This window comes from Protopterus annectens, chromosome 8.part0, assembly GCF_019279795.1.
Source record: "Protopterus annectens isolate FY-2018-M chromosome 8.part0, PAN1.0, whole genome shotgun sequence".
Classification (NCBI taxonomy): Eukaryota; Metazoa; Chordata; order Ceratodontiformes; family Protopteridae; genus Protopterus; species Protopterus annectens.
In genome coordinates, this window is record NC_056741.1 from 1,640,417,065 (window position 1) to 1,640,437,618 (window position 20,554).

Below are 20,554 nucleotides of genomic sequence, written 5' to 3' on the forward strand. Positions count from 1 at the left end.
AGCACTACCAGGATTTAACTCGTAGCATACTTTCAGGCCACAGAACTCGGACCAAAATACTAAAGGCGGGGGAGTATCCATCTTCATCAAGGATACCCACATCTTCAGGTTAGTGGCACTACACGAGGCATCGGAGACCCTCCAGGTGCAACTAACAGTGGGCAAAACTGCTTTTCAGTTTGTAGCCTGCTACAGATCACACACCTTGTCTCAGGACCCCCACTCAGCATTCCTGAGAACATTGGAGAATATGAAGGTCTCACCAAACACCATGATATTGGGGGATTTCAACTACCCAAACACTGACTGGGAAAACTACTCAAGTCCCAACTCCTTTGCCCAATGGTTCCTGGAGTTTATAAACTCAAACGCCATGGAACAACTGGTCACCACTCCCACGAGAGGGGACAACATATTGGACCTGGTCATCACCAACATGGGGGAATCACTGTTCCACACCAGAGGTAAACCCCTCGTTGGTAAGATCAGACCACAAACTAATCACAATGGACATCCACATCCAAACCCCACCCCCAGCCAAGGAAACCACTGTGAAAAATCTCTCAGAAGCAAACTTCACAATTCTTAAGACCGAGGTGGAAAGTTTCAAAGCTCCTGGGCAAATGGAAAATGCTATCCAAACCGCAGAATCCTTTACAAATGCACTCTATGAGCACCTATAGGAATGCATGGATCGTGCCATCCCAAGTAAAACAAAGACTCACTCCTCCAAAAACAAGAGACCAGTCTGGTGGACCCCGGCCATAAATAAGCTATACAACAGAAGGAGGAAACTATTACATGACAGGGCAAAAACCCAAAAAGGGAAAGCATCCCTGATCAGTATTAGCAAGAAACTTTGCTCAATCATAAAATCATCAAAGGCTAACATCGAAAGAAAAATCGCCAAAGACTCTAAAGATAATCACAAGGCGTTCTTTAGCTACGCCAAGAATCTGGGTGGCAACTCTCAAATCTGCTCTGAGCTGGTGCAAAATGGCACAAAATAGACTGAACCCATGGACATTGCCAACATCCTGGCAGACAGGTTCAGTGCAAACTTTACCCCCCCAAAAGGGCCTGTGTCTATCCCAGAAGAATGCAGCCCCCCACAGTCATCACAGACACACAGGTGAAAGCAGCTCTTTCCAAAGTAAAAAACACAGCATTAATGGGACCGGATGGTATCCCCGGCTGCATCTTACACGAGCTCCAAAAAGAACTAAACCCTCACATAAACTCACTGTTCCAACTCAGCCTTACCACAGGTTATGCACCCAAAGAATGGCATACAGCAACAGTTATCCTGCTCCACAAAGGTGGCGCCACAACGGATCCCGGGAACTATCGCCCCATAAGCCTGACTTGCCTGGTCTGCAAGGCTATGGAGCGCATCATCATGGATCTCATAAACAAAGACATTGGGAACCACTAGACACTGGACCCTACCCAATTCGGCTTTATTAAAGGCAGATCTTGCCTCCTAAACCTAGTTGACTTTTTTGAAATAGCTACCAAAGCCATAGATGAGGGAAAGGTAGTCCACACAGCCTACACAGCCTACAGGTTTAAAGTACATGCTTTTTCTATTTTATTTTACATATGTTTATATATTTTTGGTACATTTTTTGTTTATTTTTACTTAAGTATAGTATTGTAGCGGAGCTTTTCTCCCCGGGCCTCCACTGAAAATGGACATGTATCCAGTTGGACTAGCCCGGTAAACTAATGTAAAATAAATAAAATGCCTGGACCTCGCAAAGGCCTTCGACACAATACCCCACTCTGGCATCATAAATAAGCTTACCAGCTTAAATATCAACCCATATGTCACAAGATGGGTTGCAAACTGGCTCAGGGATAGAACTCACATGGTCAGGGTTGCGGGTGCCATGTCCAACTCTAAACCGGTTACAAGTGGCATCCCACAGGGCTCAGTCCTGGGACCCCTCTTGTTTGGTATATACTTCTCTGAGGTACAGGCAAGCATGGGAAGACTGTGGCTGACCAAGTTCGCAGATGATTGCAAGCTGGGAGCCATATTCAACTCTCCGGCCGACACAAGCATCCTCCAGAAGGGTCTTACAGATACGGATATCTGGTGCCAAAACCATGGACTTAAGCTAAATGCCAAGAAGTGCATAGTCATCTCTTTTGGGAAAAACAAAGTGCCCACAAACTACCACATAGGAGGTAATCCACTAAGTATGGAAGAAGTAATTAGGGATCTGGGGACCCAAGTAGATAGTAGCCTCTCCTTTGACAATCACATTGCCAAAGTGGTTAGAAAAACCTTCTATATAGCTCACCTAATCACAAAAGGGTACACATCTAGATCAAGAGAGGTCATTGTGCCCCTCTACTCATCGCTCATCAGGCCCTTAATTGAGTACAACGCCCCATTTGGGCTGTATCTTACCCGACACCTGCAACAGCTGAAGAGACCTCAAAAGTACCTCACACCAAGAGGATCGTGGGCCTCAAACACATGCCCTATGCTACTCGACTCAAGAAACTCCAGCTCTACTCAGTTGCTTACTGCCTACTCAGAGGCGATTTCTGCCTGACATACAAGGCCGTGTAACCCGGAATTGATGGACATGCTCCACCTCAAGAAAGCCAAATCCATTAGAGCTACACGCTCCAGGGATTTAAACCTCAGCACAACAATAAATAGGACATGCTGGAGGGATAGATTCATATCCCAAAGGCTTCCCTTGCTCTGGAAAAGAATCCCGGTTCATGTTAGGCAGAGCCCCTCACTGACCCTCTTCAAGAGAAATAATGATGAGTGGATGGGAAATCGTAAATTTACTCCTGGGATCACTTCTATGACCCTGCTGGACAGAGGCTTGGGAATCCAGTCTAAAAGGGTGGCGAAAGCCAACACATTCTGGCTAGGCTTATAAATGCCCTAGGGCAGATAGCCTAGCACCTACCTATTTAGTGGCAATCTTGTCTATATGTATGCTGAAGTTAAAGGGATTTAGTGTTACTCCAATATACTTTTGTTCATTAAAATCTGGAATTATATTCCCTTTTTAAATCAGTTTCTTCCTATGGAGAACAGCATTATGGTTGTTTTGGTAGTATTAATTTGGAGTTTATTCATGTGGAGCCAGTGGCAAATGTTACTGAATCGACGCTGTGTTGTTTGGTGCTGTAACTGATAGGTATGTGAACTTCTACGAGAAGGACATTACTTGCATGCACAACTTTAAGCTTGGGTAATAAGGGGAATAATTGAGGTGTTACAACTGAGCCTTGATGGAATCCTATGTTTAGTTCAGTTGTATCAGATAATACATTGTTAGCAAAGATATGAAGTTATCTTCTGTGTTCAGTACAGGGGATACCCCACAATGGTGCATTTAAGAGGTTCACAGCACAACTACCTTATTTGTGGTTCTCTTCACTGTTGTACAGCTGCTCACCTAGGAGGAGAGTGGCCAGGTTACTGGATTGTTGTACATTACTTGCTGTGAGACAGCAGAGGTTTGTACAGCACTTTCCTCACATACTACTGACACTCATGCAGCACTTTCTTTACATAGTATAGACACTAGATGGTTGTGTACTCTTAGTTGTATTAAAACATGTCACAGCTGTCATATCACAGAGATGATGCTCTCTGGACTTGTATGGCCTCTATCCCTATTGCTCAACTATTAAGTATCCGTGTATTCCTCACAAGCTCCAGAGACAAGCTCCTACAGGACTGAGTGTGTTGTGAGCCCCTGCCAGAGTTTGGATGTCAAAAATATGGCAATAGGAGCAATCATGCCAATAGCTGTGCTAGGTCATAAGAGGCCTGCACTTCTGTAATTTCCTGTACCTACTATTTCAGTTATCAATCTTGAAATATTCTTTAAAATCCAGAGCCTGAACTATGAACCATGATGCATGGAATTCTTACTGCTAGAACTTATGTCAGTGGTGCAACAGGTAGCATTACTCGCCTTCGGTGCAGAATGCTGTGTATTATATTCACACACTAGGTAGATGGGATGCTGACACTGCAGTGCAGTATAAGGGGATCCTGGTGCTGAACTCTTGAGTGTGTCGTTCTTTGGATGAGATGTTAAACCGAGGCCCCACATGTCACCTGTTAAAAAGAGCAGGGGAAGTCCCTCGATGCCCTGGCCAAATTTCCCCTAGTAGTATAAATACTACCTCAGGGTTCCCATGAAAAGAGGCTACTAGCATAGTGGGAATAATCCAGTCAACAAAGAAAAAATAACGTGTCCTTCCAGCCTAGGTCCATGAGAAATACCCTTGGGAGGAATCCTTGGCCTTAATTACTTCAACTCAAAGCTAGGTAATTCTCTGTATTGTCCCATGGGATCAGGCCAGTCAGCAGCAAAATAGTTAACCAGAGAATAAGCACCACGTACACTCCAGAACACATCTCTAAGGAGAGAGCTGGGGAGAAAGTATCTTCTGGTCCCACATCAATGTCTGCTGATGCAGAAGAAACTGCAAATCTTGCCAAATGGAGATGAGCTCCAGACTAGCAGACCCTGCAGGGCATCTTTTAAAATAGATTTAACCCTAACAGGGATTGGCCAAGAGCTAATAATGATGTTCTTGGTATACTGATGCTGCTGTAGGTTTGACCCTTTAACATCCTCACTGATCATTAAGAGTGTGGTATGCTAGGAGTTTTTTTTCCACTAAAGTCTGTTTCACATTACTCTTCTATCTCATGCAGTCGAGGCAGTGCCAGTGTAGGTCCAGGTTCCTGATTTGACTCTGATACTAAAAATTTTTTTTTGTTGTTGTGTCTTTCGGCTTTTCCCGGTTAGGGGTTGCCACAGCAGAACTCCGGTCTGCTAATCATTGGTAGTTGATTTTTACGTGCCGAGTTACCAGCCCTGACGCACAGCCTTCAACGAAGGTACGCCCATTCACGCATGTCTCCACACAGAAGACGCTCTAGCTGAGAACTGAACCGGACAGCGTCTGACTGTGAAGCGACAACGCTACCGCATCACCACCGCGGATTGACTCTGATACTAAAAATACTATCAGATAAAGTAAATAATACAGTGTCATAGCATTCAACAAGCAGTAGATCCAAGCAACACCAAGTGTAGACACAGGTTAGAAAAGAAATGCTGAAATAGAATGGAAAAGGGGGGAAAACAATCACTGACCCACCAACGAGGGTATACGACAGACCCAATGTTGTTTCATCAGAATGAACACTATAAACGAAATACTTCCCAGGCCAATCAATGAGGCTTGCTGCATACTGTTACACTGACAGTCACCTCAATATAAGCTGTAGGTATTAGCAAGCACAACCTGTCATCCAAATCCTTAACAATTACTACATTCTGCAGACACAAGGAGATGACCATCACTGACCAATACAAGGAATATAGGGCATGCGAACCACAGGAAGCCCTCAAAAGGCAGTCAGACACTAGGCTGAAAAAATGGTCAAAAACTAAAGGCAGCAAAACCATCAAGCACACATAATAGTGTGGCCTTTACTTTAAACATTCTACATATGCAGTCGCTAATCCGCGGTGGTGATGCGGTAGCGTTGTCGCTTCACAGTCAGACGCTGTCCGGTTCAGTTCTCAGCTAGAGCGTCTCCACTAATATGAACCTGAAATGTTAGTGACTGCAATTGAAGCATGTTTTAACCTTGAAATGATTAGCGACTGCACTTGTAGCATGGTTTTTATGTGAAAGGATTAGCGACTGCATATGTAGAATGTTTAAAGTAAAGGCCACACTATTATTTTAAGTGTGAAGCACTCTACATCTCAACCAAAGCTATTGTAAGTGTTTGTTGTCTCAGGAGTTTAAAGCATCACTTGTCTAGTGCATAAAAAGGTGGATTCCTAACTGTATATTTAATTTTGTCACTTTAATATAAGGATAAGCTGCTGTTATACTTTCCCTTGTGATAGTACAATGTTGAGAATAAGCTAAGTGTTATATTCTTCCTCTCTCAGGTTGTGCCCAGTCAATTCCCAGGTCGCCCTTACTAGAAGCGCCACTTTATTGAACCCTCTAAGTGAGCTGCAAGCTGTGAGCACAGTAACCTAACTGAAAAGGTCATTATCCAGTCTTACCATCACAAACCAAAATCAATGTAAATAACCCCTCTAAAACTCCTGACCGAGCCCTGTTACACAGCAGTACATCCCATTAATGATGTCAAATTGAGCACAAGCTAAAAAATAAAAAACGTACAACCAACTATATTTTAGCATTGGGCATAAGCATAGGATTAAAGGCATTAAAGTAGAAATTCTACTCTCTCTATTACCTGGTCAGTGTGGGGTCGGATGCTCGGGCGCTCGCGCGCCTCCCTGCCCCATATCCCACGCGGCGCCAGTAGTCGTACTGTTATACCTAACTAACCACACCCACTACTATCCATACTCTCACACAATCACGCGAGACTTTATCTTACATTCACCCACCTCCCTATACTTGAACCACTCCCACCTCACTTGCTATCTGCCTAAACATAGATAACAATGTTAAACAACATACAGCCCCACCTCTCTCTGGCTCTCAAGCCAATAATAAAGACTTTGCCCCTTACTTTATTAGTCCTTATATCACTACATGCCCTAACTACTTACGAGCACACTCCCTACTATGGATATCACTATCCCAAATATCAAACCTGTAGTCTATCATCCTTATCTCACACTCAATCCTAATCACCATCCCACCAATACGGTACAATACATCAGATACCCCCTCCCCTATAAACCAAGAGTTAACTCTCCTAAATCCAAAAATACAGACATTTTACTACTCAAACTCCTGAAACTCATAGAACATCTAAGAAAAAACCTGTCCAAGGATGGAGACATCCACCCCAACCCTGGCCCTATCACAAACACTGACTTACATAACCTACCTCTTGCGACAATCTCTCCGAACTGCCTCCTTATGTGTCATCTTAACATAAGAAGTCTAAACAACAAAATACACAATCTGCAAGCCCTGTTAGAGATATATCACCGGACATTATGTGCCTGTCAGAAACCTGGTTAAAACCAGCCATAAAAGATACTGAAATCACCCCACAAGGCTATAACATATATAGAAAGGACCGCCCAGTAAAAAGGAGGTGGTCTCGTGCGTCCTCTATAAATGCTCACTAAATATCACCTTGAACTCTTCTCAACCCCCCCAAATCTCCAATGCAGAACTAATCTCCCTGAAGATCCAAATAAATAAGGAAAAAGTATTAATCTACTTGTGATCTAGAAACAACACTGACACACTTGAGCATATCTTAAACTGGCTCAATTGTCCCCAAGAAACTATTATCCTGGGTGACATGAATATAGACTGGAACCAATGCTCCTCTGAGACCAACCCCACCCTCATAAATCTCCATGGCTTCTCACAAATCATAACCTCCCCACCAGAATTGGAAACTCCAACCAAAAGAAAGTCTTCTTGACTGGATACTCACTAACAGTCCATCCCACTATAAATCTGGGACTCTCCCGAACGAAATCAGTGACCATCTCATAACCTACATAGAGAAAATAAGGCAGGGAGATGTAAACTACCAGTCTACAAATCTATCAGGAACACTAAACAATTTGACCTTGCCAAATTCCGACTTGAGCTACAGTCCTGTAACTGGTCTAATCTTAAATCCCTCCCCCTTGAAGAAGCCGTTACAACCTTTAATTCCACCTTTATAAAAATACTCAATTCACATGCCAAGGTTAAAACCTGACTGCTCCATGGCTAACAAAAGACTCTAAGTATAAAATCAAACTTAGAAACAAAGCCTGGGACAAATGGCGTGCCTCCAAAACCCCCCTAGACCGATCTCATTTCCAACAACTTAGAAATGAGACAAAAAAATCCATTTTACTAGACAAAAAGAATTACTACCTCCAACTCCAAAATAAACATCAACTTAATCCCCAAAAGTTCTGGGCAGGTATTAACACCCTTCTCCACCCAGGCAAGACCTCTACCCCAACACCGGCTGACCTAAGTGATAAAAATCCTGAAGAAGTTGCCAACGCATTTAACTCTTTCTTTATTAATGTTATCAAATCCTTAGCGGCACAACAAACCCCGACCAACCCCACTATCACAAGTCCGACTCCAAAGTCAGAACCCTCCTTCCACCTACAGCCTGTTTCCGCTTCCTTTATTAGATCCCTTCTGCAGAAACTAAAGCCTACTACCATTGCTGCTGACCTTCTTCCAGCTGATTACCTACAAAAAGCTGCAGAGGTCATAGCCCATCTCCATCCTAATTAACCGCACCATAACAGAATCTACTATCCCCTCAATCTGGAAAATCTCCCATATCATCCCTCTCCACAAAGGCGGGACATCTACAGACCTATCCAACTACAGGCCAATAGCCATACTGTCACCACTTGCCAAAATCATGGAAAATGCATACACAATCAACTAGTACCCTATCTAATCCAGAACAAGCTCCTGACTACCTCGCAGCATGGCTTTAGACCTAAACACAGCACTGCCCTCCTGTCCTTCACTGACACAATAAACCATAACAAAAACAACAAAACATATCATCCTCTTTCTTGACCTATCAAAGGCCTTTGACATGGTCAACCACCAACTACTGCACAACACTCTAAAAACATTTGAACTAGACAACACAACTCTCAAGTGGTTCCACCTCTCAGACAGAAATCAAGCTGTACTATGGCAAAACAAACTCTCACCCCTATTACCCAACCATAGGGGCTCCCCCAAGCTCCATCCTGGGACCCCTACTCTTTCTATGACTCAACACTCATAAACACAGATAGGTCACCTACTAAGCTACTAGCCAAAACCCAAGACTGTCTCACTACAGTTGAAGACTGGTTACTACATCGCCATTTGATCCTCAACCCAAAACCAAACTATTACTCTTCCAGCCTACCCACAAACCTACCTCCATTCCCTTTTCTGTTCAATCCAAGAATGGGACTACTATATCCCCAGACTCAAATTCCAAATTACTAGGTGTTACCATAGATAACAAACTCAGATTACACATTAACCAAACTATTAAAACAGTTAACAAAAAACTGGGGTCTCTTTATAGAATAAGATCCTTCCTTACTCCCAAAGCAAGAGAAGCCACAGCCCGCTCTCATCTCCTCTCCTCACTCCTTTATGCCTCACCCATACTTACCAACCTGTACAAATCTGACCTAAATAAGCTCTCTGGCTGCTACAATCATATTGCTAGATTTGTTACTGGCCTGCCTTACAAAACCCATCACTGTATCAACCTGCATAACCTAGGCTGGGTGGAACTACCTAACCTACTTCAACAAACCCAGCTAACTATAGCTTACAAGATCCTCCATCATCCAGATTCCATCCCTGCACATTTAATCACCCCATATCTAAACCTAACTAGTCTAACAGGCTACTTGCTCAAACAGTCAAATCCTGCAACTCTGGAGGTGACTCACTGTTTGCAAATTCCATTGGTAAAATATGGAACTCCCTTCAACTCACCACCATCACCTCTTTATCCAAATTCAAGCAAAATCTAACCCTTCACTTTAAAATCAATGGCTCTGTCAATGTTCCAAGCCTGACTAAACCTTCTACCCTCCGTAACCCCACTTCCCCTCATGTCTTCCTCTAGGCTCTTCCTCTATCTAGCATCTACTCTGACATTTTTCACCTTCTAAACCTTATATGTAGTGAGTTCTTCAATTACATATTCCTACTGTACCTACATAATAGTCCTATATATTTATCAATTATATTACCTCATCTATGTATTAGTCTTAGTACAGAGCAGGAGTTTCTCTGATCTCTTGTCTCTTAATACCTATGTATTAACTATCAAAACTTGTAACATTTTCTCTGTTTATAAGTATGTAAACTAATGTCAATGTGGGAACATTTTCTCTGTTTATAAGTATGTAAACTAATGTCAATGTGGAATTTATAAGTATGTAACTATTGTCGATGTGGAGCTTTTCTCCGCTGAAAATGGACATGTATCCAGTCGGATTTTCCCGGTCAACAAATGTAAAATAAATAAATAAATAAATAAATAAATAAATAATGAATGGATATAAGCAAGAGAGAAACTGAGTTCTTAGTCTAGGAAGTATGTAACAGTATATGAGAAGATGAGACTAATATTTAAAAAAAAATACAAGATTTTGTAAAAGAATACTGGTCTCTTTTATAAACAGTTAAGGAATAGCACAGCATTATGGATCAGGTTGCTGATCATAACTTTATTGTGTGTTCGAGACATAAATGCTTAGAAATTTACTTCAAAAGTGAAGTTTAGAAAGGTGAATCTTGGCATCCATGTCGAGAACACACAGTATGTAGCTATGATCCAAGAGCCGATCATAATTCTTTGTAGAGCATGGAGATTTATCAGCTCCATGTACTACAAAATTAGTCAAAAGTAAGATAAAAAAGTGATGTCTTGTGCTGACTTTGAAAGCTGGTACAGCAGTGGGGAAGTGGTTAACGTCCTTACATATTCCCTGTGTAAGGGATGCCATTGCAACCAAACTACTGAGTGTAATTTAGCAGACAACAGGCAGAAACAGAAGTTGAAACAAAGCAGTTTTATGCCCTACTGCTATTTACTGGTCAGCACAGTCTTCTTTTAGTGCAGACGTGACCTTAATGCATAGTGGGTTCTTAATAATTCATTGTTAAGGTTGGGTCTCTCACTACATCAGCGCTGAACCAGAATGCAATTTAGCCATTTTCTGGGCACAATCATGGCACGTCACATATTCCAAATGTTTTACAATAACTTGTAACTAGTCTGCAGTTGTAAATCTCATTCTTCAAGGTAAGGAGTGAAACACTATGGACTCTAATACTAGACATGAAGTATATTATGTTGTTGACTTGTCCTCAAGTTACCCATGATTTGCATGCTCAAAGTTTATTTCTTTAACACCTATCTAAATAAAATAACTTGTTTTTGAACTTTTATATAGTGTGTCAGACCTTGTATCACTTTGCCAAAAACAGAATACATATTCACCGCTTGTCTTTCAGAACATACATTTTGATGAAAGTTGGTCTGCATTAAGACTAGATTTTGTAAAAATAAAGACATGGAAAAAGAATTTGGAAGATTTCTATCTTGTTATAGACAGGCTTCTTCATCTGTGTAAAACATCACTACAAGAAGAAATTGAACACTGACAAGATAGAGGAGATGGGAGCTACAGTGCCAAAACTACAAGCAGGCAGGAATGCTGCTACACTAATCATATAACCAAATGCCTAAAATGTTGCCTGTACAGCTAAAAATGCAGCTTTATAAACAAGAATATTTTTTATTTCTACACAATATAATTATAACATTACTCTACAGCAGTCTACTTAATTTGACACGTGAAGTCACAACCTTACAGATAGTATTTTGGCACAGTGCAGTATATGCCCTAATGGGGTTTTTTGGATACTATCTTACGAAGCACAGGTAAAAATCCAAATTAGTACCAATAGAAAAGTACTGCAAATGCTTGCACACAACATAAGACTAAAAACTTAAAACATTTTTACTTACCGCTCAGTCTGACTGAATTTGTTGTATTGCTCATGCTTTTCATAGCCATTAAAATGAAAAATGCATTCAATAAAGTGCTGGGAGAACATAACTGGATTCCTTTTTAGTAGAAGGTGGACTAAACAGAATTCCCCAAAACTGGAAGAAAAAAAAAAGTATAACTGTTTTCAAGAAATAAGTACATCTCTATTAAGTCAAGACTCCATTATCACACAATGCTGTATGCATTACTACCACTATCAAATACAACTTTAACAGCTGAACACTGACATAAGCACAAAAGGTAAAGATTTGCTATTTAAGATACCTCATGTAAAAAGGACCTCAAGAGCATCTCAATCAGGCAAATATAGATGTGGAACAGCAAATCAATAGGGGAACCCAAGATCACTCATTTCCACGCATATAGCGATATGCTGATGACAATATGAGTGGCAGACAAGGGTGTTGGACATGTTTCATAAAAAACAAAAAAGAAAAAAAAAAGAAGCTTCCCCCTTAGGTTTTTCCCAATAATGAGGCTTAATGAATGCACTCCAATATGGAACAGCCTAGATAATGCCTTCTGTTAAATGATGGTATCAAACAAACGAGCTGTCTGGAGATCTCAACAACCTAGAATAATCTTATGCTGCTGACAAGGGCAAGATTCACCAAGCCAGCTGATTAAGATACTTCTGAAGATGGACCATTAAGGCGAGATTAAGCATGTCTGCCGACTGAAACACTTTTGAAGGTGCATTAAACCAACTGACTTAACTGTTCTTTCAATTTCAAAACAGTTTCCTTTAATAATATGTAGGTCTGTTTGTAACAATCTTTTTTTAATGAACAAAAAAATGTTATAAACCGATATGCTGTTACCTAATGAGTTACTCGACAAGAGGGCCCTCCTCAATGTGGCTTGCAACCAGGGTTATTTTTCCCTTTTCTCCAACTTGACTTTATTCTCAGACAGTAAGGTATATGACAGTTTGCATTTTCTACACCTGTGCATGTGACAACAGGTGCTGCATGAGGAGAACGCACCTAGACCCTGAGCAGAAAACTTTATATCCTGCCAATGAACACACACAGCAGCGGAAAAAAAAAAGAATGAAAAATTGGCACCTATGCTGCTACAAATATTTACTTGTCCTACTTAAAAGAAAACAGACAAAACCACAAGTGATGGCACTGCTAAAAGACAGGGGAAAGCCAGAGGGTATTTATGACCTAAGAGAGGCCCACACAAAGATCAACAGATATACTAACTTACCCATTATACTTAAAACCACAAGTACCAGTATGATTCTATTACAGTCCACATGGGTGTAAATGACCTGAGCCATACCTCTGGATTATATGAAGACTAACATTATGGACCACTCTGAATATGTCTCTCAAACTGTAAGTGCCCTGCACGGAGCACTTTCACCAGGGATGATACCACATAATGAACAAAAAATTGACTTTAACAACTGCATTAGTTACTGGTGTCAGTCCAGGGGGGGATTCGATATCTGCCAGCCTGGGAGGATGTAGTCAACAGACCACATTTGATTTGCTAAAGATGGGCTGTACCTGTCCCCCCCAGGCTTCTGGATTTTGGTTAAAATATGTCAAAGTGATAAACCAACTGACATAGCAAATAAAATCTAAAGCTGTTACTACTCAGTGCTAGAAGCCTTAACAAAAAAACTCCACATCTCACTCTGGAAAATACAGACATTTGTGCCGTTACCAAGACACGGTTTAAAGCTGCACAAAATACTCCGGCAGTGCAAGGCTACAGTCCCTTGCACATATTTAGACCATCTGCTGGATAGACAGGGACTAATGGTGGAGTTCCTCAAGGTTGGTTAAACAGGATGATACCCTGCAGTTCATCCATGTACAAATCATCTTAGATACAGTCCCCTTACAACATCTTAGCAAGTTATATGTCACCATTTATGTCTCAAGATTCCCACAGCTCTTATTTAAACCTACTGGAGGCACTCTCCATCAAACCGAACACTGCTCATGCGAGACTAACTACCCATCTATAGTCTTGAGAAACGTATATTGCCTCCACCTGGCAAGCACAACACTTTTTAAACTTTAATACAAATGCCCTTGATCAGTTTGTGCACACTTCAACCAATGGTTTAAACATACTGGACCCTTGTTCTCACCAATATGAGAGACAGCTACACCCTTACCAATGTCACATCCTCACTGGTGAAGTCAGATCACAAGTTTGCCTCATTCAAAATAAAAATCAACTTGGAAAACCCAGCAACACTTGTTACAGTTAGAAACTATTCTAAAGAAAACTACATCTTAAGTGACAGTTTGCCAAAATGTAATGCCCTTCCTAACCCAGAGTTGGGGCCTATGCAGAATTATTCACAGAAACACTGTGCAAACATGTAAATTGCTGTACAGAGGCTGCTGTACTATCAGAAGCAAGCCCAAAACAAACTCCAAAAACAAACCAAAATGATGGAATCCTAATCTTAACAGGATGTATAATAACAGTGAAAAGAATCAAGGCCAAAGTCAGAAAGAGCAACTCTCATAATGACAAAAGCTCATTAATAAAACTAACAAAGAGGGCTAATTAAATCCAAAGTCAATTATGAGGTCGGGAGAGCTTCTCAGGCTAAAGACAAACACAAAATTATGTCTGAAACCTCAAAGATAACAAGCAGTAGTGTGGAGAACTAGTAGTAAATGGTACCATCTTCATTAAGCAGAATGACACAGTAAATCTGCTGGCTGACAAATTCAGCTCAAACTTTAAAACGCCCTCCCTCCGACACTCCTTATGAAATTCCTACCAGCATAACCCAAATTACCATTAGAGAGCAGTTCATAGTGGCACTCCCTAAGGCTGAAAATACAGCTCAGTGGGGCCTGATAATATCCCAGGTTGCCTCCTAAACAGTCAACATGACCTATTAGGACCACTTGATTCACTTTTCAACTACAGCCTCAAAACAGGCTATGTACCAAGTAAATGGAGGATGGCAATGGTCACCTCCTTTCACAAGGGTGGACCATCAGCTGACCCCAGTAACTATAGACTCATTAGTCTGACTATTCTAATATGAAAAGCCATGGAACAAATTATCAGGGAAATGAACACAGACAATGACAACCTACAGACACTGAACCCATCCCAGCTTAGTTTTGTCAAAGGAAGATCATGCCTACTTAACCTGGTAGACTTCTTTGAAAAGGTAACAAAGGCAATGGATTAAGGGAAAATGGTAGATACTGTCTACCTAGACTTGGCTAAGGCATTCAATACAATACCCCACTCAGATATTGTGGAGAAACTTACTGAACTAGGCATAAATCCCTACACAACTGCTGGATTGCCAGTTGGCTCACAGATAGGACCCAATAAGTCAGGGTAGTTGAGACCACCTACAACAAGAGGCAGGTCACCAGTGGAGTACCACAAGCCTCTGGGCTGGGCCCACTACTGTTTGGCATCTACTTCTTGCAGGTCAAGGTTAATGTCAAAGGCCTCTGGCTCACCAAATTTGCATATGACTGCAAATTGGGAGGTATCGTAAATTCTCCCTTTGACACTAACATCCTGCAAGAGGGTCTAACAGAGAAATTAGTGGTGCCAAAACCACAAATTAAAACTCAATGCAAAGAAGGGCATTATAATACCTTTTGGAAAAAAGATTACCCAGGCAAATGTCTCCATTGATAAGACATCCCTACAAGTTAGCCTAGTAGTTAGAAATCTAGAACATATGTAGACAGTAATCTGGTCTTTACCCAAAATGCAGCCAAAGTGGTAAGAAAATCATTCTATGTCACCCAGCTTATAAGTAATGGTATGGCATCCAGGTCTAAGGAAGTTATAGTACCCACTCCACTCATCCCTTATCAGACCTATTGAGTACAATGCCCCCTTTGGCATGTGCCTGATAAAGCATATGCAACAGTTGGAATGCACATTAAAGATCCTGCACAAGAGACTTCATGGTTTTAACACACTGTCGAATACAGATCACCTTACAGCCCTGTTTCTTTACTCACTTCTCCTATAAGTTGAGAGGCACTCTGTGTTTGGCATACAAAGCATCCTTACATCCAGCCCTGTAGCTTTTGCACATCTGCAAAATGAGCAGCACAAGAAATCCTAAATCCAGGGATTTTAACTTTGCTTGCAACATAAATACAACATGCTGGTGAGACAGATATGTGAATCAAAAGATCCCCAGTGTTCTGGAGTAGGCTCCCCATCCATATGAAACAGAGACCATCCCCAACCCTATTCAAACGTAATCTTGACCATTGGATGGAAAATTGCAAATTTATCCAAGGACTGGCCTCTATGTCTCTTAAACACAGACAGACACCACACATTCTCCAACAACCCTCTCCACATAACTTTTAAGCAACCTTCAAACAAACATACGCCTCAACATACACCTCCCCCAACAATTAAGAATACAATGTTACAAGTGGGAACAGTTGGGTTGCATGGCTAATCTTATAAAGGTCCAGCTGACATTAGCCTATTATATACCTATGAACACAGTGAGCCCACCTTGGTGGGTATATGAATGGAAAGAATTAAAAAAAACATATATCCCAAGGTTACAGTATATGGAAGGCAGCCCACAACTGAAAACTTGGATACAAAAGAAGACCTATCTCTGTGACACACAATCCAGGCAATACCTGATAAATTAATAAAATGACACAAAAAGTAGCCATGACACAAATGTCTGCAAGGCTGATGTTTCTAAAGCAAGCAAGCACTGGAAGCAACACCACTCTTGGTGAAGTAGTTTATGCCAGCAGTTCACTAACTGATGGCAGCAAATAGCAGAGATGGCAAACCACCTGGAAAGGGATTGCCCAGTAACTACAAACAATTAACTCCTTGAAGAAAAGGAGATGAGCAGCTGTTCCATCTTCCTTAACTTGTGCACATGCAGTAGGAAAACTGATTAAATAATCTAGACCTACGAGGGCGATGAGGGATCTTTCACCAAGCTTCTGCCACCGCAAACAAAACAAAATATACAATTTATTTTTATTTATTTAACATTTGTTTACCAGGAAAGTCTGACTTGGAACTAAGCCAATTTTCAGCGGAGGCTCGGGGAGAAACACTCCAGATGCATGTCTTTGTAACATGGAAGGAAACCGGAGTACCCGGAGAAAACCCACACAGATTCAAGGAGGACATGCAGAAGGCACTCCAGATGAGAATCCAACTGGAGAACCTCTTGCTGTGAGGCGACAGGACTACCACTGCACCGTCCAATTGCAATGCTTTAAGGTAAATTCTACCATCATTTTCAAAAGGAAATATAGTCTAATCATAAAAGGAACACTCACTCTGAATGAATGACATTTGGCTCCCTTCAGATGAGGGCCTGAAGCTTTAACATCCTGCCTGCAGAAGTGATGACCACCAGGAAAAAACACTTTTCACGAAATGAGCTTAAAAACCACTGAGCGAGCCTGTTCAAATTAAAGGCAGACAAGGATGTCAATTATAAAACTGATGTCCAAAGAAAAATCGAGGTTCTTCAAAAGCATAGGTGGATATAAAACACTTTAACAGGCAGCTTGACCACTCAATGTTGAGAAAATTCTGCTCACTACAGAGTAATGACAGGTAGAAACAAGACAAGTGCAAGACAACCATAATGCACTTGACAATGAAGCCATACAGATACTGGTAATAGGTCTTGTAACTGTGCTAATAATTAATACATGGCTATCAGGACAGCCTTCTGTCCAAATACAGACATGCTTCTAATTCATATTTTGGGTGGAAGCCTTTATGGCAGTATCAGTCAAATCTGAACATCCAGAACTAAGGTTAAATAGAATCAAAGGGTCAAGCAAAGCTGCAAGAGTTTCCTAGGTTGAATACAAAATTTATGTACTCATCATAACGACGGATCTGTGTTGTTCATTTTCATTCTTCCTCAACTGATGGGTGTCGGATCTCACTTGGCTGCTTCACTAGATTCATGGATGCAACACTCGAGCTCCTCCCTTACCCATAGTGATCCACCACCCTAACATACCTCAGATCGAGCTTGCTGCCCACATAAACAATAGTTTATTCTATACAGAATAAAAACCAAAGAAAGAGAGAGAAAACTGGAGCTCAAACAAAAGACAAAGAGTTCCTAAGAAAAATCCCATAAGTGGCCTCCGGGAAGAAAAGGAATTGGGTTAGGTGGGTTGGGAAGTTGAGGAAGAATGAAAATGGGTAACACAGATGGAACGTTCTGGTGAGTACAAAGCTTTTCTATCTGGTGTTGACATTTTCATTCATTCCTCAGCTGATGGGACACAGTCCCTAGCTAGACGAACCTTGGGTGGTCCTCATGAAACAGTATTGCGGAGTACTGAAAAGCCAAAGGCAGCTCTGTTCCTAGAAATCAAGTCCAACTTGTAATGAGCAATTACGTATGAGCACTGGACCAAGTAGCAGCTGCATAATACAATCCAGTCAACCATCTGGCTAACATTACTTTGGAAAATGCCATGCCCAATCTGTTATGCGAAAAGGAGACAAACAGTTGGTCAGATTTTCTGAAATCTTTGGTTCAATGAAGATAAAATCGAAACTGCCTGTGTACGCCCAAGAGATGTAACATATATTCACCTTTACTAGAAAACTTAGGGAAGAAAACCAAGAGGTTGATGACCTGATTAATGTTAGGCTCAGAAGCTACCTTAGGCAAAAAGGATGGATTAGTACGTAAAGACACCCTGCCCTTATAAAAGACCAGGTATGGATGTTTGGAAGAAAGGGCCTGGAATTAAGATACGCGTCTAGCTGATGTAATGGTGACTAGGAAAAGGGTCTTCCAGGACAAAAATTTTTGGGTCTGATTTGACAAAGGGTTCAAATGGACTTTCAGTCAAACTTTGAAGTACAACAGACAAGTACCAAGGAGGAGCAGGGTCCATGACTGCAGGCCTAAGTAAAAAGGCGCCCTTAAGAAAGGTTTTGTACAATTTAGAAGAAGCCAAAGAAGCATGGGTTTTCACCAGAATGAAAATTAGAAATGGCAGTCAGCTAGAGTTTGATAATAGAAAAACTAGCTCCCTCTTGGAAGAGGGATGCTAAAAAATCTAGAACTGCGGATGCTGGAGCAGAAAAAGAATCCAAATCTCTTTGGAGGGCCCAAATAAAGAATCTTTTCATTTACTTCTGTAAACACTCCTAGTGGAAAGCTAATTGAGAGGACAAAAAGATATATTAAACTGGGGAAGAAATCCTAGGCTGTCTAGCCATGATTAGAACTGGAGAAACCATGTGGTCAGCATGAGGCCTGATATGTCTGAACTATCACCATATGATGAAGCAGAAGATCTAGACTGCGCTCCAGTATCCAGGGCAGATACAGAAGAAGAGGCCACAGAAAGGGAAAACAATTTTGATGAGGCCAAAAATGTTAAAAGAGGATTACTGAGCTCTTTAACCAGTAAGCTTTCTGCAGAAACTTGGGTAGCAGAGGTAATGAGGAATAAGCACAGAGGAGACTGGAGAGCCGGTTGTGGACTACAGCATCTCTCGGTGACTCCTCTAGAGGGGGGATTAGGGTGAAGTAAGTACAGTTGCGCCCACTTACCATAAATGTAGATGTTCGAGTGTATTCACTGTTGCAGTCATCACACTTGGGTTATCCAGCCAGGGGTAGCCCTCAGTCAGCCCGAATACCAGAGGCTTAGTATTTCTGCGTTGGTTGCTGTCGCTTCAGTACTGACGTCAGGTCGTCAGAGGTAGAAGACAGGCAGCAGAAGCCATTACATCAGTTTTTCTTGCCCCAAATGTCAGGAGCCCCCAAACAGGGAGCTAAGTTACTGTGGAAAACACCACCAGTACAAAGTAAATATCAATAGCCCTGTAAGAAGTGTGGAAGAGAGAGAGATATACAAGGGGACTGTAGGGTGGGAAACCAGGACTGCAACAGTGAATTCACTTGAACATCTACATTTATGGTAAGTGTACACAACTGTTCTATGTTAGTGCTTCACTGTTGCAGTCATCACACTTGGGTTGATTCCCAAAGTTGAAGAATGGGTGGTGGCAGTCAAGAAGAGTTGGGGCTGGCTAGTATGCCCTGCAGGACTGCTGTTGCAAAGCCTGCCCTGGATTTGGCAAAGATAGGCAGGTGGTAATGCTTGGTGAAGGTATGGACAGAACTCCAAGTAGCAGCTTACAGAATGTCCCTGGTAGGGACTCCTCTGAGAAAGGCTGCAGAGGTTGAAGATGCCCTAGTAGAATGCGTTCTGACCCCCTGAAGACGTGGTTTCCCATGGTGTTTGTAAGAGAAATGGATACAGTGTGCTATCCATTTGAATATAGTTTGTTTTGATATGGCCTTGCCCTCTGACCCTGGTGCAAAGCTGACTAGTAACTGGTCAGATTTCCTAAAAGGCTTAGTCTTATCAAGGTAGAATCTGAGCTGTCTGTGCACATCTAGAGTGCAGGATCCTTCCCCCCCTTATTTTGAGGATTAGGGAAAAAGGTGGGCAAATGAACGGATTGGTTGAGAGCCACACTGGGCACCACTTTAGGCATGAAAGTTGGGTTAGTATTGAGAGAGGCCCTGTCAGCATGGAAAATAATGAAGGGTTCCACAGCCATAAGTGCTTGTAGCTCTGACACTCTCCTAGCTGAAGTGATGGCCAGAAGCAAGGCTGTTTTCTAAGAGAGGAATTTTAACTTTGCTGATGCTGCAGGCTCAAAGGGGGGTAGCGTGAACTTTTCTAACACAAAGTTAAGGTCCCAAGCAGGGGTGGGGGCTCTTCTTGGTGGCCTTAAGTTGTTAGCCCCTCTCTGGAACTCCTTGATGAGAGGGTGAGAGAAGAGAGGTGGCTCAGTGCTGTAATAAGCGGAGATGGCAGAGGCATGGATCTTAATTGAAGAGGACAGGCCTCTGTGGAGTAGGTCTGTCAGGTAATCCAGGATGAGAGGTAAGGAGGGCTGTGTAGTATCCACTCCTGAGTGTGAATCCAGGAACAATACCTTTTCCACTT

General features: G+C 41.8%; 1 protein-coding gene across 1 annotated transcript in view; it reads right to left on the bottom strand.

Annotated features, from left to right (window-relative positions):
* Positions 1-20,554, bottom strand: part of NCAPD3 (non-SMC condensin II complex subunit D3) — a gene marked incomplete in the record, with an annotated part of 2,635,837 nt that overhangs the window by 956,738 nt on the left and 1,658,545 nt on the right. Inside the window, 1 exon segment of the mRNA XM_044081165.1 lies at positions 11,543-11,680. Coding sequence (XP_043937100.1) covers positions 11,543-11,680 — 138 coding nt within the window.